Genomic DNA, 27,061 nt, shown 5'->3' with positions numbered 1-27,061 from the left:
AATATATAAGTTACTTTCCTATGTTTTCCAAATGTGTCTTCTAAAAAAAATATATCTAAACTTATATAACATTACGTGACTAGAAAGAAACACACATGGTTCGCTGCAACTCTGAGTTTCGTGCCTTAAGCACTCATCAGGCAGATTTAAATCTGCCTGATGAGTGGGGAGGAGCGTTGCGTGACGAGACTAAAAACGGCTGCGAGGGAGACTAGGCATATCTTTGCACTTCACACCAATGCTGTAAGTTAAAATAAATTAGCACACTGGATTCAGAAATCTCCGGTTCACGGTTTGTCGCGGTAAATGTCTTCAGTAAAGCCTAAACATAAAAAAATAGCAGTACTTGGAATAAATTAGTTCTTCCATGTTTTATCAAATACACGAAGTTTATTTTCTCTAAGATTGTTATCTTAGTCGGCTAGCTCTTTCAACTGGTTGCCTAGCACGTGACCAATTTCTTCCCCGCCGGCTCGAGTTTCAAGACGTTTCATTACGCAAATGGTACAAACGATTCGCACCAAATTAAAGTTTGAGTTATATTCTGAAAGACATGCTGCTCCTATAGTGACTGAAAATTGTCCGAAAGCTCCATTCTTCTCTGATTTACTTTTGAAATTTGAATCTTCTGCGAGCGACGGGAACTGTTGTAGAAGCTGCCAACTTTCCTTCGTCTGTGTCTGTGGTGGAATGCAAAAACTCTACTCGTGTGGTAACAGAAATCTTTTGTTCACGGCAACTGTAAAGAAAAAAACTTTTTAACCCCGTGTGTTTGTTAGCAGATCCATCTTAGTAAGATTAGAAAATAGAAGAAATCTAACGCCAACACCTTTTCGTTTTTTATACTTTTGTTGAAATCATATACCCTCTGAAACGAACAACTTAACAATCGTTTACACTTACATTCCACTCTATATTTGCACACAAACCGTGTCATCTGAGATCCCAGCAAATGATAGCTGCACAGAAACAAAGCCTTCCGAGAACTTGGCAAATAATGAAATACATGATGTTACTAAAACAGCTTCTAGTGACCTTACCATGCAACCAAATGTTGCAAAAGCAAATCTAATTTGTCTGTTGACTGATGCATCAAATCATAATTTAAAAAGAGCTGGTAACTTTGGGATGTTAGTTTGTGGTTCAAAATGGTGGAAAATGCATCTCTGCAACTGTAGAATTTCAAAAATTTCTGGGGGTGCATGCCCCCCGACCCCCAAGAAGGCAAGGCCCTTTGGGCCTTGCAGACAGATGCCCGCCTGTAAAATCCAGATGCCCTTCTGCTCCAAATTTTAATGAAACCCCTGCCCTATCCGAGAAGACTAGAATATCTAACCATTTCTTGATGTTATAGAAAGGGAGCATATTCTTCTCGATTATTTTAAGACCTTGAGTGTTGGTCCGGCCGGGGCTTGAACCTTCAACGTCCCACACAACAGTCCAGCGCTCTATCCATTGAGCTAACCGGGAGGCGGTTCTTACGAGGCAACTGACGTTATTTAGAGAGATTCGAAACTGCAATCTGCCTGAGAATCTCGACACAAATGGCAATAGTTACACTCACAACCGATGGCGGGATGAATAATTTCAGTCAGTAATTATATTCCTAGACGCGAGTTATTCAACTGTGAATTGACCCTTGACATGCAAACGAATATTAGAGAGACAGAGACCTTGCAATAGACGAACTTTTTCCACCGAGCGGAGATACGGGATTTGTAAAAGGAGAAACCCCACGCCTCCTAAGAATGAACGAATTTGTCGCGCACCACGTTTAGTAAAAACGTACAGAGTTTTAAAATACCCTTCGAGAATAGAGGAAACCTATATGAGGGTTTTGAGAAACGTATTTCTGGAGTTGTTACTTCAGGAGAGAAGGTATAATTTGAAACAAAGAAAGCAACGCGCGCACAGAAGAAAATATTGCCTTTTGTTACACAATCTCATCCAGCTTTGCCAAACCTCAAGAACATACAGATGGAGAATTATGACACCTCAAAACTGACCCTTATTATCACATCGCAAAGGAAAGTCGTCAAAAGATATCGTAATAAGAGCTAAGCTTTGAGAGTAGAAGATTTAAAAGCGCTAGCGAGTGGTAGGAGACGCACAGGCCCATCAACACCTTTTAATTGCGCTCCACAAAAGGGTCTCAAACACTATCACTTAAAATGCATACAACATTTGTACCGTGGGAGCACATTTGAGCGCGTTTGATCAGAGTTGTTGAACAAGGATCAAAGTGGCCATACAAATCTTTGAAAGGCTTCAAACTGCGACGTACAACGAATTTGATCTACTTGAAAACCGGTCTCAAATTACATGCTAAAATACAGTGCTTGCGTTTGTCCTAGAGAACGATATAATACGTGACAAATACGCACGAAAAATACTTCAACACGTTCAGAATACATCAAATTATATTTACCATAGTGAAAGGAAAAAGAAATGGCCTAACTTTTATGGAATATTCAGTCAAACTCTACCCATTTCTACCGCTTTTGCCGCCATATTGAAATAACACTACCACAATGCAATGCAATCGGAGTGCGCACACCGCCTGACTCAACACAGACTGTATGAAGTAAGCCGTTGGATAGCAGGCTCAAGTGCGCGTAGAGTATGAAATTTGTCTCGCAATTCATTCGATGTTAAGTTAGGTGTTCTTATTTTACTCTCTATCTTTTCTTTCCATTTTTAAACTTACTGAGCAGAAGTGAAATCAAAGGATTTATTTACTACGTGAGTTGCTTGATGACAGCTGGGACTTGGGAGAAGGTCTGGACGGGTACGGGTAGGTCCTCAATCCTCAAGGAGGTTGTCGGTTAGAATTCCATCACTTTGTCGGTAGTTGATTCCATCTGTGTCGGTTGTCGATAAATCTTAGTCAATGATTAAAATGAAAGTTAATTATTCACATTCGTCAGGAAAGTCGTGGCTTCTAGTACCGGACTCTGTTCTGGAGACAGAGAGATTTAGCACCGCCGCCGTGAAACGACAAAAGTCAGGTTACCCTTTCACGTTTCACTTAAAATATCGTGAACCTTGCCGCTTTAGCTTCGCTTGAGCTCACGTCATGGCGGATTGGAACGTACCCTTATGTGAATTACAAGGAATAATAATAATAATAATAATAATAATAATAATAATAATAATAATAATAACAATAACGTGAACCTTGCCGCTTTAGCTTCGCTTGAGCTCACGTCATGGTGGATTGGAACGTACCCTTGTGTGCATTACAAGGAATAATAATAATAATAATAATAATAATAATAACAATAATAATAATAATGTTTATTCAAATCTTTTGCAGAGAATACTGAATTACAGGTTGATATACATGTTGTTGTTAAGGAATAGTTTTGGTGCACTTTTTCCGGCAATTAACTTCTTCTCTGTAAGAGAAAAAAAGTGAGAAAATCTTACGTACACGGCAAAAGCTATACTTTCCCGCAAAAACGGCAAAGCGTAACCGGCAAACGTCAAAAAATGGCGGGAAAAACAAGGTCACGTGGTCACTCCTGCCGTTCACGTTTCACATCAGTAAACGCGGTCCTAAATCTCTCTAATGAGCCCGCGCTCCTACCCGGCCATAAAATAAGTTTGATGCCTAGAAATTCTATAATTAACTGAATCTTAAATTCAAAGTAGGTACCTTCTAAGTTAGAATGCTCCTCTTTCTTAATACAAATATCGATAGTGTCGGACCATGTCGGTTGTCGGTTAGTATTTACTCGTCAGCAATCGATAATTCTTTTGCGTTTTGCCGTTACTCAGTTTTACTTTATGCCCTACGTTGTTAGTCAGTTAACCCCATTCAGATCCTTTTAAGAATTTAACGACAGCGACTCCTAGGATAACGTCAATTAAAAAAACAAAGTTCAATGCCTCTGGAGATTTTCGCGAAAAGCTCGAAGCGTCCTACTGTCTCTAAAGGCGCAAGGGTTCATCCTAGAGTTCCCCTTCGGCCTGATATATGCAGACAGGGCTAAGTTCTAACAAAAAACATGAGTCATTTTTTTTATAATCTGGGTCCTGTTTTTAGCCTACCCAAGATTCCTATGTGGCTCTTCAACAGAGGAAGTCTGGAAACGACTAATGTTTAAAGTGGACGTGCAGAGTTATTGTTCTGTTATTTAAACTTTATGTTTTGCCACGTTCCTGTTGCCGTAACCGTCCGTGATACCTATCAGAAGTTTTAATTTTCAAGACATAAGCAACAAATACCAGAAAAGGACATTGGACCTCTGATATAAAAACAAAAAACAAAAACAAAAACAAAACAAAACAAAAAAGGAAAACATCATGGAAAAACAAAAACAAAAACAAAAACAAAACAAAACAAAAAAGGAAAACATCATGGAATAGTAACATTATCGAAATGTATTCCAAACTACAAACGATCTGCTTAAAATTCTCAACGGAATGTACTCGGTGGTTTGATTCAAGAGGACTTGACAGGTCATGTGCAATAGACGAGAATCAGTATGACAAAAAGTAAAAGAACAACACCCAAAACCTCTTCTTACATTAAAACTCTGAGAAAAAGTATCAAATTGCAAACCCGTCAGTAATTTATCGTACAACTAGCCACCACTACAGCCGCCCTGATTGGCTTTGTTCAAACAAAAACTTGTTAGAAGAAAAAACATTTCGCTAATTTCACGCGAAAGGACACTAACTCTAGGAATACAAGGTTATTCGAAACATCTTTTTTTCCACTTTACAGAAGCTGCAGCCATGATTTTTCTTATGTCACCACAAGTATCGAGTGTGTTCCTAGATTTGTCGTAACCAGTTACTAAACAGCACACTGGCAAGATTTCGCTCTCATTTTGTGGACCAAATGACGAGAAAGTGTTCCGTTTTCCAGTACAATCATTAATGCCTCGCTTTCCGTGACAAGTGGCTTGCAGCATTGTAGACGCCGCAGATCACTCGCCCTACGGCCATGGGGGCTTTGTCTTATCATATTCAGTCGAGCGGCAGCTGATGGCCGGTACAAACCGGAAGACTCACAGCTACCAGCGCAGAAATTAACAGTTGTAGATTTGGGAAAGCGCACGAAATCCAAGCCGATTGCGGAGAAATTAACTCTCCACTCATGTAAGCAGCATGTTAACGGGGGGGTAGTGGAGCAGTTTCTTAACACTATATTTCTTCTCTTTCGGTCTAAGGGCTGCTTCTCTACAGCTTCAACTGCAAGAAATGGCTGAAGTGTTTGCCCGGTAGCCTGGTCGCTAACATCCCCTATTATCAGAGATGGTAATCCTTTCATTTCAACATCCAATTCGAGATCATCGTCCAAATGAAGAGAGAACCATTCTTGCACCGTACTGGTAACTGTTACTTTATGCCAGCCAGCAGCCGCCTTCAAACCTTCGGAGTGGAAAAGCTCTCTCGTCATGTTAGACTGACCACTTTTTGCAGCTGATATGTATTTCTTGTAAAGTTGCAAATCACCGTTGCTGTCGTTCGGTTTTTTTTCAACCGATGTAGGGAGTGATTCTTTGAGGCGAATCCATAGAGTTGCAGATCTGATCTTCAGATTGGAATTTCTGGATCTCGAATGGAAGAGGTAATTCATTCCACCTCCATTTGGTAGTGAAGCAACTGAAATTTAAATTTAACCAAAGGTTATTGGAAAAATCTAAGGTATCTACATGTTTCGTAACATACCAGTCCCATTATGTAAATATAAGCCCATTTGTAACAAAACTTGGAACACATGCACAAGAAATGTTTCTACTAATTAAGAACAGTTTTCGTTGTTAATTAATTTATTTATTTATTTCATATTTCCTTGCGTCCACTCCTGTTCTAAGCTTCGATAATCATAGCTATTGACCAACAAATATAAACAGAAATCTTAACTTGAGTCGTGACAATGGTGTCAACTGAAATTTATTCTATCGCCTCAGATGTACGTAATCATTTTAGACTGGCATAATTCCCATAGGCCGCATCAGATGAACAATAATTGTCTTACTTTGACCGTTTCTGACTTTTCTTTAATCCTGAAAAAGTTTCAAAATTGTACATTATGTACACTTTTTATCACTGACGTACTACAACAAAACGTACCTCGCTTAGCAAATAAAAACAGCTCTTCGTTCCCAGTCTTCAGGTCGTTCGAATCAGTATGTTTTGCAGCAAAGTCCTTCAGTTCCGATTCGAGGTAATGTTTGAAAAACTTCGGAAACTTGGGTATTTGTTCTTTGGAGATATCTGGGACTGAAGACAATCCAAGCTCTTTCAGCAGTTTTTCCTTGAACATTTGCACATGAAACTGTTCCAGATCAGAGAGATATTGTTTGTGAGATTGACCCGATAGCGCTTCGTAGTGAAAAGAATGGAAAATAAGAAGCAAACAGATCACCAACAGCTTCATTTTAACGCCGTCTGCCTAAATTGTTCAGTACAATTTCGACTGATTACTCTCGGGTGCTGAGTTGCTCCACAAAACGAACCAAATGCCTACGTTGGTCTTATATTTAGCACGTACAGGCCAAATCAGATGCAATTTGTGATGATTAAAATTGTCATGAAAACAATAAGTGAAATGAACTGATGACAAACTAGGAACAATCTTATTGTCTGAGGAAGGCAACCTCTGCACTCATCTACCCTCTATCTTAGGCATCACCGAAAGAAAAAAACGCAGATCACTACATGGAATGCTCTAATTTTTGCCCTTTGGACAGTTTCCCCATGGCAATGAATGGAAGATTGCAGATTCTGTTCCAAAAAGGAAAAATCTTATCAGAGGGTTTTTACAAAAGATAATAGCTCTCCTGTTGGGTCGATTTATTTTCGTCCTGAAATCACATTTCTAGGCGTGTCCTACGGCTAAGTGTCTTATCCCAGGTGGGCGAAAACTATTTGTTCTCAAAGCGATGGCACGAGTGCCGCAAAGATGACCTCTGGGCTATCAACACTTTAAATTATCAATAAAACAGAATTATAGGATTTGACGGAATTCGCACTATTTGCTTATTTTCACGACACATTTGATTGCATTTGGTGCAAAATCTGTTTTAAGTTTAAGTTTATCAACGGATAAATGAAAGTTTCAATGATCTTCTGAAATGCATTGTTCTTATATCCTACGTTTGTTACTAGGTTTTAATATGATTTTTGTTTTTTACTCACTGACGCCGCTATTACAGAAAGAAAATTAAAAAAACCCTTATTTGTTCCATATGCGTAAACTTTCCAATCGATTTCCTTTAATTTTTAGTCATTAAAGTATACAAAAATGAGAATCAATGTGACTTTCTAGAGTTAAATTGTATGGTGATAGTTTGTGAGTTTCTTCTGCTTTGCAGACTGTGAGTCCAGATCAGTAACTGACAGTTCAGTAATGAAGTGTAAAGCCTAATTCATTTTGTGTGTCTAAAGCACAGCTCACATTGTCAAAATAGGGGATAAAGGATTTAAAATATGGTCATCTAGTTTAAATAAAGCTTTATACCTTAACTAACCCTAAAACTGATCAATACGGAGCCAGTCTCAATAAACAGTCTTGAGCTTTAAACATCGATAAATTTCTTTTTGTTCTCGGCTGTCATTTCAGACAACATCAAAATTCCTTCTGTCAAAAGAGACTCTCCTCTGCGGCAATTGAAAGAAAATCCTCTTAGAAAGTCAAAGATTAAAATTTCATTCATCTGAAGCATGGATGGGTCTCAAAAAAGATGTTATTACAATTTGATTGTGTATTAATTGATCTCCAAGAAAACGCGACGGGATGTTATTTGAGTAGATTGAAGCGACGCAAATAAACACAGGATATCGATCTTTAGCTCTTGATGATGTCTGATTGATCTTAGTCAGCCCGATCGTGTAGTTTGCACACGGCCTTACTGGCTGAAGGAGCGTACGTGTGCCTATCACATGAAGGAACGCATGGTAAATCTTTGGTCTTTTTATCCAATTTTGTCATCTTGCAAGCCTTTGCAGTGTGTTTAGAGTTCTCAAATTTCTTTCAAAGTTGTCAAAGTTAGAATTTTTTTTGCATAGGGAGTCTGTTAAAATGCAGTCTAGGAACTTTGGAGTTAGAGCGTTAAACGAAGTAACTTCAGTTGTGGTTCATGCGTGCGAATATTGCAATGTAACAGCTGCGGCTAACGCTGATTTATCGCCAAAATGAGAGAATTTCGTTGTATGACACCTCTAAGATAAATTTTTGTTGCTATTAATCCGGCGTACCTTACAATAATCCCAGTTTAGCAACACTATTAATATGGAGATATAAAGCTGAAGTTTTACTCTCGGTTTAGTTGGAGCCTGCGATGTTATAACTCGGGTGTAGACTGGGGTTATGTGACTAAATATGTCATAATATTTCTGCAGCAAATGAATATGGAACCTTTTTTTTTTCGGATTATCCTTTTTTTTCCCCTTTTTTTGTCTGGAAAGGAATTAATCACTGCTGGAATTTTTCTATCCATACTTTATTTAATCCAAGATGATTGATTGTTTAAAGTTAATAGACACTGAGAATTATCTCGAATTATCCCCAAGGTGAGAGGAACTTTGATAAGCTTTACATATCACAAGTACGCATTTGTTGAAACAAATCGCACGTTTATATCTATCTTCCAGCCACGTCGTTTGTTTTAAGACCATCTCTAAAGAACTCTCTCATGGTGCGTGCGATTTATTCACGGCTGGTCTACCGACATTTACAGGATCACTGGAATTAATTGGCGCGATTGATAATCTTATTACAATGTCAGATATCCTAATAAGACCATCTGAATAGCTTTTAATCAGCATCAGATGAAAAGTTAGTCAACAGCTGTAATCGATGGAAGATTCAGTCAAGACTCGTTCATACTCCCGCATCTAAACAGAAATGATGATAATCATCAAAAGATTTGGCATAGCGTTTATCTAATCTTCTGTTAAAGAAGGATATTTACGAGCCCCCCTTGGTGATATTCAACTGAGTCTTAAAATGTTCTTCACTTGTTCTTAAAGTTGTGTTCTTGAAGACTTCCTTAGGTGACTCTCAGCCTGGATACGTTCTTAGTATGTTCTTAAAATTGTGGATAATCTGAGCCTGAACGTTGTCATGATAAAAAGGTTCTTATATGAAAAAGGAGGGTAATTAGCTTTTGCTAAACGCTCCCAGAAAAGCTTAATCCCTGTCAATTCGCAAAGTTAACCCTTTTAGGATTAATCTAAAGAGTACTGGGGCAAAAGAAAGAGGCACTTAAAGCTGGCAGGCGGAGGTATTGAAACACAGCTGCCAAGGAGCAGATCTGTTCATTTGACACTGAGCTGAAACCAAAGCAAGAAATTGGAAAATTCCTGTAACTGGATCCGAGTGTTGATTTGCATCAGCTAATCTCCGCCTGAGTGGCGCTGTAGGACACGCCCTGTATGTGATATTCTGTAAGAAGAAAACATCGGTAAAAATTCCACAATTCCTTTATTTCCCAAACCCAACTTCATTTGTGCAAAGCCTATTTGATTGATCTAGAAACTAACGTTTGTCACATGTATATGATGTTATCATTGAGTGCTCGCATGAACAAATAATTCCCTCTCTAAAACCCGAACATTACAAATAACAAATCCTCTGTGGCAATATTATTGAGAGTTTTGTATCATCCGATCTGAATTTTTCCTTTTCTTCTACTTTCTGTTGCTCTAACCACATGTCCTCGTAAATGCCTCCTTCTGAAATCAACCACTTGTATCTGCCATAAATAGAGCCATGTGGTAAATTTAGGTTCAGACTGTGACTGTCAGGAGCTGGGCAAAGAGAGATTAGGATTTAGGAGGGGCAGGATATGAGATAAAATTTTAAATTTATTTTACCTTATTCTTTCAATGATCCTTCTTTCCTAGGCAATAAGAGTCTGATTAGTGCACATAATCTTGGAGAACACAGAAAAGCTGTCTGATATAGACACCTGGTAAAGCTTCTGTGGGACTGATTTTAAACTTGTGCTTTATTGTTTGATTGTTATATCTCATTCACCTGAAGACTGTCGTGTGATAATACGTGAAAAAAAAAATTAACGCGTAAAAAAACACCATTTCAAGAAGAATACACGATGCATACACGATGAAAAGCAGAAGACAAAACCCAGCCATAATTGCTGCCATATGACACGGCTTGCTATGTCCGCATGTGTACCTTGTGCTTTTATTCTCTTTTTATAACTGTATGCAAAAAGATATACAATACTGCGCTTTCCTTGTGGTGAATGGACTGAAAGGCATAAAGTGTTTCCAGTCATACCCGGTTGAAGCGGACGGATCTTGTGTTGAATATCAAATAGTCTATACAACAGCTTTGAGCCAAGGTTGGAGTTTTCCTCCGTACAGAGTATGCTCCGTATGATAAGCAATTATTTGAGGCCTTCGGCTTCGGCAGATAACTCAGACCTCGGTTTTGATATAATTCACGATATCATGCGCAAACCGAATTCAATAATTGTTTTATTTTACACTAATAAAAGAATTGCAAAAGAAGACACTTATCTGATTTGCACACGCATCGAGCGCCTTTTGTCATCTGTTGTGAATGAAAAGTCTTTTCATTTCGCCTTTTCAAATTAACACACTTCAAATCGTATAGAAGTCATGGCACTTTTCGAGTAAGGGCTGCCATCACTTATTTTGCGCCGGCGTAAACTTGTTCAGAACACTGGCCAAAGCAGTTTTATCCCGTGGTTCCTTCAGTGTTTTTTAACACTTGTTTTTGTTGTCCTCTTGGTGTTTTTGGAATCTATATTCTTGATCAAAAATTTCAATTCCTCCTCGGAAACAGAGGCGAAGCGTTTAGCCATTTTCGCAAAAGTTTGACAACACTAAACGGAGGAGGGGCTTGGAAACTAGGGAGACTGTGAACTCGGCATGATAACTCGATATCTGCAGCAGATATCGGGTTATCATGTCGAGTTCACATGTTATTGCATTTTGGCTAAATGCTCTCTACCAATCCGATGTTTCACGGGAAGTCTAATGGATAATAATGGCAGCTGTGGGTCACAAACTCAAACTTAACTCGTAAGTTAGAATGCCTCTTCTTGAAAAATCCGAGTGGATTTCCGATCAAGTAAAACAAGGATGACTTGTACACAAACCAGCGAAAAAAATGAAATTTTCCGATTATGTTTCCTTTTTCCTATAAATCAAGTCAAAATATGAAAGAAGGAACGGGAGAACGAATCGCTGAAACTTAAGTTTGTAGGAAAGTAAATTTCTGAAGTCCAGGCATAAAGCAAAGAAGTTTTAGGGTGCAGCCACTTAGTGTCAAAACAATGATCACTAGAAGTCGCCTAGCGTCACGAGAAAGAAATTAGTCTCAGCGGTTTCTCTTCTTTTTATTTCTAGCATTACACTAAAAGAACAGCCATCGGGGGGTGGGCCTCCTCAGGCCGACCTCCTTGGTTTGGCAAACGGGGAAATTATTGTATCTGTTTGACTGGCAAACTGGTAAAAGTTCTCGACAAAGAAAGAGGCCGAAACCAAAGCAATTCGGCTAAGTTGACGGCCGCAGTGCTCAAATTCCATTGTCCTGTTTACATGGTGACGTTACTCGTATTTCCTAACAATTGTTAAGATAAGGTTACAACAACAGATACACGATGCATGTACTTGATGGCTATCAGTGAATAACTGTAACTGTCACTTATATAACAGGAAGGCGCGCTATGACCATTGGATGATTATATTATGGTTTCCTCGAGTCATTAAGTATTATCATCTCAGAGTTGTCTGTTATATTCGGCAGAATAAATCTGACACCCCATATTTAAAAAAGACCCTTATTTACATTTGAAAAAGACTTTTAGGTTTCCTGATAACAAGATTGCTACCCTGATTCGGGTAGCAACTTTAAATCCGAGGAAATGAAGATATTGTCTTTAAAAGAGTGTGCAGTTGTACAATCTTGAAGCTCACAAATAAATATGTTACTATATACTTACAACTATCATTTTAAAAACAGCTTTGGCGATGTGCAAGCATTAGAAGAGTATAGGTGCAACATGGCACAAGTATTCCACCAGCATTGGTGCTGTATCATCAACTTTGTTCATTTATTTCCGCCATAGTTTACCCTTTCATTGGGAAAGGGTCTTGAGACAATTTTTCTTATTTTAATTCTACGTTCATAATGGCTCGCTCTCTTCTTCCACGCTGTCTGTATTGCTGTTATGGGTTTCCTTTTCTTCTGCTTTCTGTTGCTGGAGCCACATGTTTGCATACGCACCGCCTTCTGAAATCAACTCCTCGTGCCTACCATTAATAGGAACAACAAAGGAAAAATGAACAGTATCAAGGTGAGTTATATTGCAGGTTTCTCTGTCGCACATGTAGCAGCCAAAAACAAATTCGACGAAAAAAGCAAAACTAGAAAAAGGGGCCGCCATTACCTTCCTCTTTCGACAATTTCGCCCTCGCGCACAACAAGAATCTGATCGGCGTTTACAATCGTGGACAATCTAAAGAATTGAGAAAAGCTGTCAAACTATTTTCCAGCCTGAAACATTGCGAGAGGGTATTCCACAGTAGTTTGCAGATCTTTTTCTTTTTTCCTATTAACCATAAAAACATGTGTAATCCAGTTGCAACTCTGGATAATACACTGTACTTGTTCGCGTTTAATTCAGTTTGAAATTCACTCTGATGAAAGACTGACGCTAGTAACGTCATCAATAGGCCTTTTGCAGTTAGAGATCACGTGCTTAGATACCGCATAGCAACGCCATACTGGAGAGCAAGCACTCCAGTGATCTCAGACAAAATAGAGATCACAGAGGTCTGCATTGAAACAAAGAATACAGCGGATAACAAGTTAAAGGATATCCCAATTCGAGAAATCTTGTAAGTTTTAATCAACAGCTTCCTTGGAGTGTATCAGCGAAAAACGAATTTTGGTGTGATTTTGCTGCTGATACACTCTGGGGAAGCTGTTGATTACTTCTTACTGGATTTCTCGAATTGGGATACCTTTTGACCTGTTATCCGCTGTATTCTTTGTTTGAATGCAGACCTCTGTGACCTCTATACTGTCTGAGATCACTGGAGTGCTTGCTCTCCAGTATGGCGTTGCTATGCGGTATCTAAGTACGTGACCTCTAGCTGCAAAAGGCCTATTGTATTAATAAAACCAAGTTACAAAGAAAGATTGACAAGACTGAAGACGAAGGTCACAGAACAGCCGAGACTGATCATGTAACCGGAAATAAAAATGATATTATTATTATTATTATTATTATTATTATTATTATTATTATTTATTATTATTATTGGCTAAATCTAGGAGGAGAAAATTGAAAAGAACAGCGCGTACACACAATGTTATCGCTTTGTTTACCTGTGGGCAACTACAATGGTAGTTCTGTTGACACACATTCTGTTAAGTGAGGCCTGAATGTTACGTTCTGTCTGTGTGTCTAACGCTGAAGTTGCCTGGAATAGGGCAAAACAAACTACAAATGAGCGAGTTTTTTTGAGATGTTAAGAGAGGAAAACGACTTAAAGCAGCAAAGAAGTTAACTACCTCATCCAGGAGAACAATTGGTGGGTTCTTCAGCAGTGTTCTTGCTATCGCTACACGCTGTTTCTCTCCTCCGCTCAGTTTGAGTCCGCGCTCACCAACGACTGTTTGATAACCTGACAAAAGGATTGTTGTTAAGTAAAGTTAGACGTTTAGACAGGTAGATAGACGTTTATTGAGAAGAATACCTTAATAGCAGCTGGAAGCTGAATTGCATAGGTGTACAAATTATGTAATAGAACTATACAATAAAATCAAACCTAAAAGGGAACTAATTTACATATACAATTGTAATAAATGTTAGTTAAAATGTCTCGCGCTTGCTGGAATGAAAGTATCTCTGAACCGATTTGTTTTAAAGGAAACTCTAAATGGTCTGCGTCGTCGTAACTCCATAAGTTGATCTCGGTTATCGAAAGGCAGTAAGTGGTACAAACAATCCAAGGGATTGGAGACGATGTTGTTAAAGAATTTTAAGCAAAGGTCTTCTCTCCGATCCCTTAGGGTTTTCAGCTCTGCCATCTGAAGCACTTCTATATAATGATTATCATAACCGTATATAATTTTCAAGGCTCTCTTTTGGGCACACTCTAAACTTAAGCTCAAATAATTGGGGAGACTATAATGGTAGACCTGACATCCATAAAGTAAGACAGATTGAATACAAGCAACATAAAAATTTACTAATTCTGTTGATGGTACCTTAGCTCGCTTTAACTGAGTTAAAAAGTAAAGGCGCTTAGCGGCCTTTTTAATCGTCTCAGTAACGTGAGTGTTCCACTTGAGGTTGTCTTGAAAATACACACCCACATAAAGACACTAAATAAACACACTAAATAAAGTGATAGAACTAATGTTACAGTTTGCTTATGTAGTGATCCAACACCCACCATTGGGGAAAGTTAAAATCCTGTCATGCATGTCGGCCGCTGCCGCGGCCTCCTCTACCTCCGTTTCAGATGCGGTTATTCTGCCATATCGAATGTTGAACCTGACAGAGAACACATGGAAAGACGTTTGTAAGATAAAAATTTCTGGAAATTACTATCCAAGCTACAAGTTTGGAAAACTGAGTTTTTGTGAAATCACAATTCACTTGGACACTAAATACTTGTATAAGCGAGAGAAAGATCATAAAATCTACAGTTATTTTGTTCCATTAATGTTATTCTTATAGTTAATGATAAGCTTCTACGACCCCCCTCCTCCAGTCCCCCCCTCCCATCTTGTCATTCCTGTAACATTATCCACAACCTTATATCGTTGTTAAATAGGACGGTGTCCTGAGGAACCACTCCTATAGCCTTGCGGAGAGACTTCTGAGTGACCTGGTGAAAACAAAGAAAATAACAGAGATATTTTCATTAAGTGTGAGTGAATGGATTACTCGAGGTCCCCTGATGTTTGTCTGACGCCCTTAAATTTCAGATAGATTTCGAGAAAATCCCTTTCTCCAGTTTACGCGAAAAAAAAAAAAAAACAAACAAACAAAAACTGGCAGAGTTCGCGCGGCGCCGATCAATTTGGAGACGCGAAACGGATTAAGCCGTTATTACAGCATCTACGGTACAGAATCAAAGAAAAGGGTAGATTTAGAATCTCAGATATGAGCCAGCCAAACGAGCTGTTCACAGCTGATGCAAGATATAACATAAGTGACCTTTGCGATGTTTTGTCCATCAATAGAGATCGATCCAGACTCCAGATCATAGAAGCGATAGAGAAGTCGTATAATGGTACTTTTTCCACTCCCAGACGGACCAACAAGTGCCAAAGTCTGACCAGGATACACAGTGAAAGACACATCCTTCAGAATTTGTTTTCTGTGATTAAAAAAAAAAAAAACTTAAGTCACCACTTTGCAAAGCATTTCTGTCTCAAGCATGTTAATAAGTACGAGGAAAGGTTGGTGAGAACACTTATGTAAGGTAGCCTTTGATTTCGCCTGTAGACCAAAGATGTCCACCCGCAAATCTTATTAATACTACTTCCTTACCGTACCCCATACTCGCTGACAGATCGAGAAGGGAAAAATAGGTACGAGTAACAAAACGTTTCACAGTCTTGCCAAACACTACAGGAGAATGGTATATTTGACATCATGAATCAGGTACAAATCTACTTCAGCTGTTCCATGTTGCTCCTCGTTCCTCTTACTTACCATTTGCAGTATATTTTTTTAAAGCATACTTACTCTGGATTATAGAAAAAGTTGACACGCCGAAACTCGATCAGGCCACTAGGTACTCGTAAATCAGGGGCATGCGGTTCGTCTAGTACCTGTGAAGACAACATCGTAGAGTTCACCATTATCGCTTCTAATTATCAGAAGCAGATGCAAATTTAACAGTTTCTCCCACAAAAAAACGCGATGCAAGAGCATAAGAGGTGTGGCCACTTTCCTTTAGTTACACCTGGTTAGCAGAATCGCCCTGTATTCAAATGGAACGGATCCAAACTAAACGAAGTTTCAAATAACGAATGATAAAGACACAACTCATAGTATGTTACCTGTCTTTTCTGTTGAAAGAGATCAAACATGTTTTCCATGTCAATAAATGACTGCTGAATCATTCTGAAGTTAAAAAGTACAAGCTCTGATTAAGTCCAGTAACCCAAATGAACAACAAATGAATAAAAAAGCCTTCCTCCCCAAATAATTTTCGTGGAGTTATGAAAGTATCCTCCAGCTCTGTTTTAGAAAAATTCTTCTAGTTTGCGTTTCTAGCCTGCTTATTCCATTCTGCATTCTTCACCAGTTGGTTTAGTCTCTTTACTCACCTGTAGTAAGTTCCAAAATAATTGAGAGGCACATAAAGCTGAAGTGTGTATGTAACAAATAACACAAAGTCCCCAACCTACAGAGAAATATCCCAAAATAATTGAGAGGCACATAAATATGAAGTGTGTATGTAACAAATAACACAAAGTCCCCAACCTACAGAGAAATGTGCCAAAATAATTGAGAGGCACATAAAGCTGAAGTGTGTATGTAACAAATAACACAAAGTCCCCAACCTACAGAGAAATGTGCCAAAATAATTGAGAGGCACATAAAGCTGAAGTGTGTATGTAACAAATAACACAAAGTCCCCAACCTACAGAGAAATGTGCCAAAATAATTGAGGCACATAAAGCTGAAGTGTGTATGTAACAAATAACACAAAGTCCCCAACCTACAGAGAAATGTGCCAAAATAATTGAGGCACATAAAGCTGAAGTGTGTATGTAACAAGTAACATAAAGTCCCCAACCTACAGAGAAATGTGCCAAAATAATTGAGAGGCACATAGAGCTGAAGTGTGTATGTTACAAATAACACAAAGACCCCAACCTACAGAGAAATGTGACAATTCTGAGCTGTTTTGTCAGGTAATTTGTGCACAAAATTGAGCTTAGGTTTGGTAAGCTTAAGACATCAGTTGGTGGACAAAACTGAAGTCAAACACTGATGTTGCAATAAATTATTTCTGACTTCTAAGTAACTGTCTGTCTTCACATTTTTAACGTTAAAATTCCAGCAGGTATATTGTGCTAAGAGCTATAAAAGGTTTGGTCAAATAAATATGAAAGCGATCTCTGCAGTAATGAATATGAAAGCTATCTTCCTATTGGTGAACATTCCTTACGCAGTAGCAAAAATAAGGCCTAAAAAATAAATAAATAAATAAATAAAAAGTTCAGGTCAGTACAGGATTTGAACCCATGACCTCTGTGATACAAATGCAGTGCTTTACTAACTGAGCTAACAAGCCAACTGGGAGCAGGGGCCTGTTTCTCGAAAGTCCGGGTAACTTAATGGACCCAAAGCCATGATTTAAAATCAAAATTTAAAGGATAGGAAAGCGGGTTCTGGCGCCCAAACTAGTCATTTTTGTTTCTTTAGCTGATAGTTTTATTGTATCATTTTAAAAACTTTTGAAATCCTCATCTTGAATGGAAACAGAACAGCTTTACAGGTCTGTAAAATTAAGGGGACTTTCAAGAAACGGGCCCCTAGTCATTATGTTGGTTTGTAATAAACCCATGAAGTCATGAATCAATGACTGCGAATAAATGAAAATCAGAGGTTTGGTCATCTGACATACCCCAAGCTGTCCATCAACCACTAACTTGGCACAGTAGAGTGTCCCAGCCAATAGACCAGCAGTGATTACAGAATTTTGTGCTGTGTTCAGAATAGCAAGGGAGGCAAAGGTGTCCCACTCACACTTCTATGATACAAATTACACACAGAATATGTAAATGGCTATCATACCCGTGTATAAACAACTGATTCTCAGATATTTTATTATTTTGCCTTTGCAAAAAATATGAAATGACCAGAACAGAAACCACAACTTGAAGACTTAAAAGTTGAATTATGTTTTTACCTGGTAGTCCTGAATAGCCATGTCCAGTCTTTCTACTTCATACTCTTCTCCACTGTAATATTTCACCTGGTAAAATAGAAGAGGAAATGTGATCTCCCTGCCTGTGGCCCAAACCATCAGAGCTTCTTCTAGCTTCTGTCACATGACATGACTAAGATGTACTGCCAGTGACCTTTCCTAAATGCAATGCTAGTTTGCAACTACTTGCCACCATTCAACAGGCTTTCATGACACTTCCACGGTCCCCATTTTTATTACCCAGCTGCACATAAAGTGTCAATGCAATCTTGCACAAAAATGTAGTGATCTAATGGAATATTCTCACAAAACCCTAGAAAAGTTGTCACTATAATTCATTCCAGGCTTTAACATGAAAGTTGCTTTAAATCACAAATAGTCCACTTTACAGTTGCATGCTTGGTTGCCAAGCCTTTGAATGGGAGTGAGGCTAAGGGTGACCTTGTTATGATACAGACGTTGCTGCTTTTCAAATGTAAATTAATTTGTTATCATGCTAAATAGATGCTGGTCTCTATCACAACGAGGTCACCTTCAGTCTCACTCCAAATCAAAGGCTTGGCAACCAAGCGCAGAACTGTAAAATGGCCTATTCTTAACATCTCATTGCATTGTTTTATTGACAAGAATTTACTTTTTCAAGGGTGTAGTTACTACTTACAGTTTCAAAGTTCAATAAAGAGTCAACAGCTTTTGCTTTGGCTGCATTATCTTTTTCATTCATCTCACGTCGATACTTTGTTCGCCACTCAGTGATAAGAATTGTTGTGGCTGAAAGTAAAAAAGGTTTGTAAACACAATAATAAGTGCATTCAATAATAAGCTGGCATGTATTGAAATACAGTGGATGGAAGAGTAAATTATATTTCAGAGCTTAATTCATTTTTTATTTTTCAATATCATCTCACCAATGTACAAAGCCATAGTTATGAAAATCAACAGTCCAAACCAGCCATTGAAAGCAACAATGAAGTAAACAACAGCCACTCCAATATCAGCAAAGGTGGGAAGAATGGTAAACAGGAGATAGCTAGAAAATGGAAAAAAAAAATACAAACAACCCAAACATCATCTCAGTCAAAGCTTTATTAATCATTATAAGTTTGGTTTTATCAACTGAGATGATAAAAATAAATAAGTTGAATGAAAAGCATTGATTGAAAGATAAATTTTTGTTCTAGAGTTTTGTGGCTTTCCAAAAAGCCTAAATATAGAGAAAAGCCACAGACTGACATGCACTGCTTAGAATGATTTGGGAGATACAAGTGTCTCGCAACTGGTTTGGATGCATCCTTGTCACTCCTTTCTATGTTGCAAATGTGTTCTCTCACCTAAATGTCGTCCTGTTTTATTAATGTACAAATATATCTTTTCTGCAAAAAGTACTAGTTACCCTATACAGATGACATTGGCAGAGGTGCACGTGAAGTCATAACTAATCTCAATGAATTATTTGGGTCCTGATATTTTTTCAACCCTCCAAATGAAAGGACAAGTTTTGCACAAGGGCATTTGAAAGTTCTAGGTTGGTCAATAATTTGTAATGAACTTCTGACTAACAGGTTGCCTAAAGTATGTTTTAGTTGCATTTGATGCAACACTCAAAATATAAAATTCTCCAGATTTATGTATGCTATATGGAATAACAGCTGAATATTAACCCTTTAACTACTACAAGTAATTATTATGTAGCTTCTCCCTATAATATCGGTACATTACGCAGGAAACAATATGAGAACACTCGAACTTATCAGGTGGAAGTGTTATCTTGATGTAACAGCAAATTCTCACTACTCATTTAAAAGGTGATGTGTAGCAGCCAGAGGGGAAGAAAACAATCAAATCTTGGGACTAAAAGAGTTCATTCATTTTCTTGCCATCACATTCATTGATGAAATTGATATAATCAGGTAATTGTTCAAGAATGACAGTGAAAATCATACTTTAACAGATTGTAAATACTGTTTGCTCCTCTATCCACCATTCTGATCACTTCACCAGTTTTACGGTTTAGATGCCAGTTGAGTGATAGGCTGTAAGATTTAAAACCATAAGAACCAGTGAATATACTAAAAAAGAAACTTTAACATTTCATCCTTTAAAGGGTGAACCACTTATATTGTACCTTGGATTCAAGGACTAATGAATAGTCTCATTGCTAATTTGAATTCTAGTACATTTTCAAACCTACTTCACCATATACATTGAAACATATTTTATAGATTACTAGCAAAAAGAAAACTGTCACAAATCAGGGAGCAGGAAAATAAGATTGTCATGTGCAGAAAAATGGAGAAACTTTAAAGGAAAAGAAAGTTGTTTTAAAGTTAAAACTGCACTAAAATAAGCAGTTCAATGACAGCAGATTTCTCCTGGTTTGGGAGTGCTGTAGCTAGCCAAAATATGTTGATATTCTGACCTGTGTAGATGAGCAAAGAGCTGCACTTGTAGAGTCCTGCTGGTAAACTGTTGAATCTTTATCCACAGAAAGGATTTGATGTTATTCAACAAACCAATACCACCAGTACCACCTCCTTGTAAAAACCTCAATGCTACATAGATCAAGATCAAGTGCCATGGATCTGTTATCCTTGCCTCCTTACCAGGTGTGAGACGGTTTACTGAAAATATGACCCAGAAAAAGAAGAAACACTGAGATAAACCTGACCCAGTAAGGAAAAGTAGACAAATAAATAATACCTTCCATGCAGTCCACATACCTATAATTTTGTACATATATGGAACAAGAACATTGCCAGCTCTTCCAGCTCCAAGAATACAGAAACACAGGACAACCTTAAACTGAAGCCACCTGGTGACCAAAACATCTCTATCTGTCAGTAAGAACATTGCTTAAAAATAAAAAACAATTAAACTGAAGCCACCTGGTGACCAAATCAGCTCTGTCTGTCAGTAAGAACACTGCTTAAAAATCAACAACAATTAAACTGAAGCCACCTGGCGACCAAAACATCTCTATCTGTCAGCAAGAACATAATAATAATAATTAAAAGTCTTTATTAAGCACTCTAAAAAAACAAACGTGTTTAGTTACAATGATATGAACTCAGCAAGTATAAAACTAATGAACTACCTAAATTACTAACTGACTAACTAATAAGAGAACAAACATCTATAAACAAAAGTCCTCTTGAAACGTTCAGTTCTGACAAGTGGGAGAATATAATTATGGCGCCTCTTACGTAGCGTAACCATTGGTCACTCTGGTGGCAAAAGGTCATCTAAAGCTGTTGTAAAATCGCTGTCGGTGATCTTGGCCCACAACTTCTTATCTTTTAGAAGAATAATATTTTCAATCGAAAAAAGCTCTTTACAGTAGCCAAGCTTAAAAGCTCTCTTGAACAGCCTCTCTATGCGACTCAGATACTTATGATAATACGCGCAGCCCCATACTTCTACAGCATATGTAAATATAGGTAGAATAAGACTGATAAAAAGAAGATGAAGATGATCCAGCGGCAGTCCATAGAATTTACAAACACGTAAGATGTACAGATGACTACTGGCTTTCGATATAATATTATCAAAATGTAAATCCCAGCGGATCAGATTGAAAAGTTACACCCAACAACTTCAGACATGGTTTACGCTCTATAGAAACCAGAGGAGCAGGTAAGGCCTTAGTGGATTTGCCTCTAAGAAGCATCTCCCGCGTTTTCTTGAAGTTTAGTTGCATATGGCTAGCAGATGTCCATGTGACGATCGATCGGACCTCCTCAGCTGCTGAATTGCCGTTGTTAGCCCGCGCTTTTACTGGAATACTTAATGTTAAATCATCAGCATATTTCACAAGTAAATTCTGATTTGGTAGAATGGCCTTAATATTGTTGACCATAATAGAAAATAGTATAGGACCTAAAACTGTCCCCTGAGGGACACCCCTATTGATATTTAAATAATCCGTAACAATGGCATCAACAGCAACTCTTTGTTTCCTGTTCTGAACATTGAAAGTTGCTTAAAAATCAACAGCAATAAACCCTTTCACTCCCAAAATCTCAATAACTTTCCTGTAGGAATTGGTGTTGTATCATATTACCTTTCAGTAACTTTTTTTTTTTTGCTTTATTCTTGTCACCTGTCTACTTAATATCAAGGTGACATTTTAAAGAGAAATTACTTCTTAGCTACTCCAAAGAATGAAGGGGTCAAGCCATATCAATGAACCTAGTTTGTTTTATGTTTAGTAACCTTTTCTTTTACCTGTCAGAAGGCCATAAGAAGGGCCACAATAACTTTGTTTTCTTCCAGATACCTTTAAAAGCTGACTCCCCTCTACGGTCTAATGCCTATAGAAAGATAAATTAATAGCTCTTAAGCAAACTTGGTGCTCTAATCTAATTACTATCTACAAATTCATCTATGTAAATGTTTTAAAACATGAATTTTTGTAATGTTTGAAAATTTACACTTATAGGTCTCCTTGAATGAATCTTATTTACTTCTTTGACTCATACAACCCTATTTTATGTAAATCTGATGTCCTTTTTTGACTGAGGGAACCACCATAAATTTACACATATACTAGTGTTCTTTGAAGATTTCCCACTGAAGTTAACTTTTCAAAGCCAGGTGCAGTAACACCCCTTGGCATAGAAGTTGCTGTTCACCTATTTTTTTTTTTTTTTTTGCAAAAGTAAGAGCTACCTATATTAGTTTCTCACTGTTTTAAAAGCACAGAATGAAATGAACTACAGGCCAAGCATGCTTGTTTTAAAAACAATTCAAAAGGAAAAATGAGATCACTTGCAAAAACTTGTATTACCGTTGATCCTTCCAGAAACTTTTTTTCTTCCTCGACGGGAACTTTTAGTGGTTTATAAAGACCAGGTCCTTTCAATCCAAGAAGAAAGATGAACAACTTAAGAACATAACGTGATATAAACAAACCAAATTCAGCCTTTTTGATTCTTGTACTTCTTTGAAACCACCAATGAGGATTGTTCCATGACATGAAAGACAAATTCTCAACAACAAATGCCAGAGACCAAAACAGCAAGAGACCTACTGAATGTCTACTGACATGAGCATTGAAATATCTTGCACTTTGGGACCGAAGAACTATGAAGGCTAAGATCCAGGTTAAGAACATGGCAACATCCATGAACATGATATAGCCTTGAATTCTCTGGGGTTCTATGGCTCCTTTGACTATAAGGTCCGTTATAGGTACAAATACAAGACAAATGTGCAAGAACTGTTGTAAAGTGTACAAAAATGATGTGCGATTATCTCCATGAACAAATTCTGCAGGGTTTGTTATTGCCTGAATAGAACCACTGTTCAGTTCATAATGTTTCTTGTAGCATCTGCAAAGCTTTTTGCAGTTACAGGATTTTCTTGGTGCTCTGATAATTTCCTCCACAGAATTTGATTCTAAATCAGGCAATAAAGTTCTCCCTTTGTTATCAGTCTGCAACCTTCCCTTCTTGAACAACTCAACCAAACTAAGTAGTAACATCAACAGAAGCAGAACAGCTGGTGGAATGGTTCCCATGATGCATCTTGGTAGACCAGTGTCTTTAGACACAAGACTTAACAAAGTTTCATTGAAATCACAGTAAAAAGAGCAAATGGCCATTGTGGCTATAATCAGTCTGATTTTTGTCTACCTGTTGAGACAACATCAGATAATATGGCATGAAGTATTGTTCTGATTCCAGTGGCCGAAAAGTTGGATATTTTTCCTGGTCAATAAACCAATGTGAGATGAAAACAGAACATAACTTGTTTACACACATCATCAGGTCATAAATTAGCCTGTGAATACATAATTATAGCTTTATCCCCTCTCTGAGTCCTCAGGTGTTGAAGAGAAACAATGAAATCTAATCAATGACTCTTAAACTATGTGCACAATGTTTGTTGTGTTCTTAGTAAGTAATCACATGGAAAATCTGGACATAAATGCAAATCAAAGCACCATACGCTAATATTACATTACTGAGTTCAGTTCAGATTTCCCACACCAGTATGGCTAATTTTCCTTGGTTTAACAAATTTACATCTGGTCGTAGTAGTAGCAAGTAGGATAAATATTGTAAGAAATATATAACTTTTTTAGCGACATGTTTCGGCATGCTTATGCCATCTTCAATCAATGAGTAACTGAACGTGAGTAATTATATAACAGACAAGTAGATAAATAAAATATTTACAGTATGATGTAATAAGTGTAATAAATGTGAGTGTTAAAGATCGTACACCTGATGCTCTAAAATCCATGGTAGTTTATCAATTTTCTTGTGCGGGATGTAATTCCCGTTATATTGGCGAAACTATTCGCCACTTCTCTACTAGGATAAAGGAGCACAGGAAAAGCGATAAAAACTCGCATATTTTTAAGCATTTTAACACATCTCCTTCTTGTAAGAACAAATACTCTCTTTCTTGCTTTAGTATTCTGGATTCTGCCAACAACTCAATTGATTTAACACTCAAAGAAGCTTTTAATCTAAATAAGATCAAACCTGAACTTAACAAACAATTACAGCATTTTAACACTTTTCTAGCAGTTTAGTTCACACCTTTAACTTCATGTTTGTTGTCACGCTACCCGCTTTTGTAGTACATCATACTGTAAATATTTTATTCATCAACTTGTCTGTCATATTCTCTATTACTCACGTTCAGTTACTCATTGATTGAAGATGGCATAAGTAATACCGGCCACGGTACATTTTAGTTAATTTCTAATATCCTCTTGCAGGAAGGATGAACATACATCTACAAGTCTGTATTCTCATGAATTCCACAATGAATTGTCTGTTGTTTATGTCACAATACACGAGCAGATTTATTTCTTTGCTATAGTATTTATCTGACTTTAAATCCTACTGCATCAAACAACAAATAAACTATTTTTTGCCAAGTCACTTACATGAGTTTTGTCAGGTTTTGTGCACATACTCGTAACTAAAAAGACATTGAAGAAATCTCCTTTTCGACTCACTACAATTACGAAGACAACAGAGGTTACCTGGTCTAAAACTTGAACCTCTTTTAGGTCCCTGCAAAGTCACAAGTAGTCTACCATGCAATATTGTGACATTGGCTCACCGAGAGGTTTACTGTTTACTGTATCATGATGCGTCCGCTATTATGCAACCAGGCGTACTGAAGGGCTCACGAGTCTGTCGACCAGCCTCTCAGGGGACCCGTCGGGAAATCGGGTGGTTCATTAATACATTAATACAGCAGTGGGTAAAACAATTTCAATTTCTTTTAGTTGAAAATTTCAGACAAGTTAAGGTAGGCATATGTTAAACACAAACTAGGGAGAAAGCGGTTCTGTGTAATTAGACTGTTACACGAATAGTGCCGATGAACCTCGACGACTCTACCGATCATAAAACGATCTTCATGCCGAGTCCAAAAATCGCAGGCTCGCGCATTTTGGAATCGAAAGAATGCAACGAATTTGCATGTATCATTCTGTAATAAAAGATGAAATGAATTGACGGTTTTATTTTGAAGAAGCCGGTTGGAAAGCCGTGTTTTCTTTATTAAAAGAAAAGCAAGTAACTTTTCAGCACCTACCATGTACAGATTAAGCAGAAGATTTCGAAGACGGTTTGGGAAAGACAAAGAAGAGAAAAAGGATAAACATACATTGGACTATGTCATCGTTCTGCTCGATGGCAGCGATCTCTCTTTCAATTTGCATGTAAGTTTTATGATATATTAGTTAATACCAACCTACAATGGCAAGAGCAGTGACTGCTACCATTATTGACACGATTTCGGTCGATGTTTTAGTTTGTGCCTGAAATGATTCGTTGTCGAGTTAATGCAGATCAGAGAATATATGGCTGCATTTCCGCCAGTAAAGTTTCAAAGTATTCTTTATTTATGGTCCAGTTTTGAAAGGAATGTTCCAGAAGAGCTAATATTTGTCGAAGGTTAAGAAAACAGTGGACTCTTTGTTGGTTTTCTGGCTGTATTTGAGGAGATAAGATCTTAATGTCTTTGAATGTTTTGAAATTTATACCAGGACGTTTCAGAGTTCAATATACCGCCTTGAATTTACTTGAGCGCATTACATGTTTACAAGTATCTCAGGAGATCGCACCGCCTGTTTGGCAAACTGTTTTTCTTTCCTTAAAGTGATTTAACCAGATCCCGAAATCAGAAGGACAAGCACGATTAACCTTTAACTTTAAAATTTACATGTTTCAATGGGGCGTTCCGGCGAAGCGATTTTTCCACAAGTTTATTTTTGAACTGTCTAAACGCGTTGGTTGTGGTTAATTATGTCAATGATTGTTTTTGTACGGTTCAGTGTTTTTTCTTAGCGCCTGTTGTCCTTTAAAAAATGTATTCTGTTGCTGGAATATCACAAGTACCCTCGTTCCAACGTTTGATTTAGTGATACCGCTGTATATGTGCGCAGTGATATCTTGCAGACCACTAAAGTTGAAATTTCATTGCAGTAATTTGAAAATAAATAGTGAAAGCGTCAATCAAAAGGTAGATAACGAGAAATCAGGCTATTTTTGTGTTTTTGTTGCTTTTTATTCATAACCATATCTTTAATGACTATTTGTTAATTTGATTACTGTGTTTTCTTTTGCCCAGTTGTGAAATAAAATCTTCTAATTACCTTTCAATAGACAGATGTCTTAACAATTCAAATTTTTATGTAGCAGGTTTTTTGACAATGTTTCAGAATCATTTAAGGATTTTATATGCATTTTTTACCTTTTCTTTCTCAATAAATTGCCTGATTTTCTTATATTAGATTATGGAAGTAATACAATACTAATCACATTTCCTACAGACTAAAGCATCAAGGAGTCAATTATGATAATATTGTGAACAGTTGATAATCAGCACAAAAGCAATATCCAGAAAGACATGTTTCGTTTTTTTTTTTTTTTAAGTTATCAACTAAACCTAGAGGGTTTTCCTTTGAAAGAGTTGTTTATGTTAATGGTTAAGTTGCAAATGTGCTATAAAGAAATGTTTTTCACACGATTAATTTACATAGGGCTGCTATAGACATGTGAATGTCATTTGACTAATTTAAGTTAACAGTTACTGACAACAAGACAGAGTTCAATATCACCAAGTTTTTATTTCATTTTTTTTCCCAGGCTCCTTCATTTAAAAACCATATAAA

The 27,061-nt window shown here is 37.5% G+C and overlaps 3 protein-coding genes and 1 long non-coding RNA gene across 5 annotated transcripts in view; 2 read left to right on the top strand and 2 right to left on the bottom strand.

Annotated features, from left to right (window-relative positions):
* Window positions 1-3,282: 3,282 nt before the first annotated feature.
* Window positions 3,283-6,666, bottom strand: LOC111327443 (growth/differentiation factor 8). The gene is made up of 2 exons (XM_022931632.2): window positions 6,088-6,666; window positions 3,283-5,616 (listed from the first exon to the last, which is right to left on the bottom strand). Exons 1-2 carry the CDS (start codon window positions 6,392-6,394, stop codon window positions 4,805-4,807), a joined length of 1,119 nt encoding a protein of 372 aa, XP_022787367.2. The 5' UTR covers window positions 6,395-6,666; the 3' UTR covers window positions 3,283-4,804.
* A 127-nt stretch (window positions 6,667-6,793) lies between these two features.
* LOC111327432 (uncharacterized) lies at window positions 6,794-9,515 on the top strand. The gene is made up of 2 exons (XR_002694530.2): window positions 6,794-7,914; window positions 8,611-9,515. It is a non-coding gene; the product is annotated as an uncharacterized LOC111327432 (long non-coding RNA).
* A 1,819-nt stretch (window positions 9,516-11,334) lies between these two features.
* Window positions 11,335-25,076, bottom strand: LOC111327427 (ATP-binding cassette sub-family B member 6). Of its 2 annotated transcripts, none has more exons than XM_088740129.1 (20): window positions 24,920-25,076; window positions 22,706-23,552; window positions 22,144-22,229; window positions 20,640-20,731; window positions 20,339-20,540; window positions 19,863-19,952; window positions 18,828-18,949; window positions 18,581-18,690; window positions 17,902-17,967; window positions 17,617-17,742; window positions 16,310-16,386; window positions 16,040-16,103; window positions 15,723-15,808; window positions 15,189-15,351; window positions 14,783-14,856; window positions 14,419-14,519; window positions 13,532-13,644; window positions 13,346-13,440; window positions 12,402-12,470; window positions 11,335-12,264 (listed from the first exon to the last, which is right to left on the bottom strand). In XM_088740129.1, exons 2-20 carry the CDS (start codon window positions 23,519-23,521, stop codon window positions 12,138-12,140), a joined length of 2,679 nt encoding a protein of 892 aa, XP_088596255.1. In that variant the 5' UTR covers window positions 23,522-23,552; window positions 24,920-25,076; the 3' UTR covers window positions 11,335-12,137. The 2 variants fall into 2 exon arrangements, with proteins under 2 accessions (XP_088596255.1, XP_088596256.1); XM_088740130.1 differs by having other exon boundaries at window positions 24,821-25,043.
* Window positions 25,077-25,337: 261 nt separating this feature from the next.
* The window catches only part of LOC111327381 (uncharacterized), an 18,273-nt gene continuing 16,549 nt past the window's right edge, over window positions 25,338-27,061 (top strand). The window contains exon 1 of the mRNA XM_022931542.2: window positions 25,338-25,606. Coding sequence (XP_022787277.1) covers window positions 25,481-25,606 — 126 coding nt within the window. The 5' untranslated portion in view covers window positions 25,338-25,480. The remainder of the gene's footprint in view (window positions 25,607-27,061) is intronic.

The sequence above is a fragment of the Stylophora pistillata genome, chromosome 12 (assembly GCF_964205215.1).
Source record: "Stylophora pistillata chromosome 12, jaStyPist1.2, whole genome shotgun sequence".
NCBI lineage: Eukaryota > Metazoa > Cnidaria > Anthozoa > Scleractinia > Pocilloporidae > Stylophora > Stylophora pistillata.
This window is presented reverse-complemented; position numbering and strand designations above follow the sequence as displayed.

Coding starts and splice junctions, on each gene's coding strand:
- LOC111327443 (XM_022931632.2), bottom strand. CDS start 6,394: ATGAAGCTGTTGGTGATCTGTTTGCTTCTTATTTTCCATTCTTTTCAC. Junction 5,617..6,087: donor GTTTTTATTTGCTAAGCGAG/GTACGTTTTGTT, acceptor TTTAAATTTCAG/TTGCTTCACTACCAAATGGA.
- LOC111327427 (XM_088740129.1), bottom strand. CDS start 23,521: ATGGCCATTTGCTCTTTTTACTGTGATTTCAATGAAACTTTGTTAAGT. Junction 16,387..17,616: donor TGGTTGATGGACAGCTTGGG/GTATGTCAGATG, acceptor ATTTCTCTGTAG/GTTGGGGACTTTGTGTTATT. Junction 16,104..16,309: donor TATTTTGGAACTTACTACAG/GTGAGTAAAGAG, acceptor TTTTAACTTCAG/AATGATTCAGCAGTCATTTA.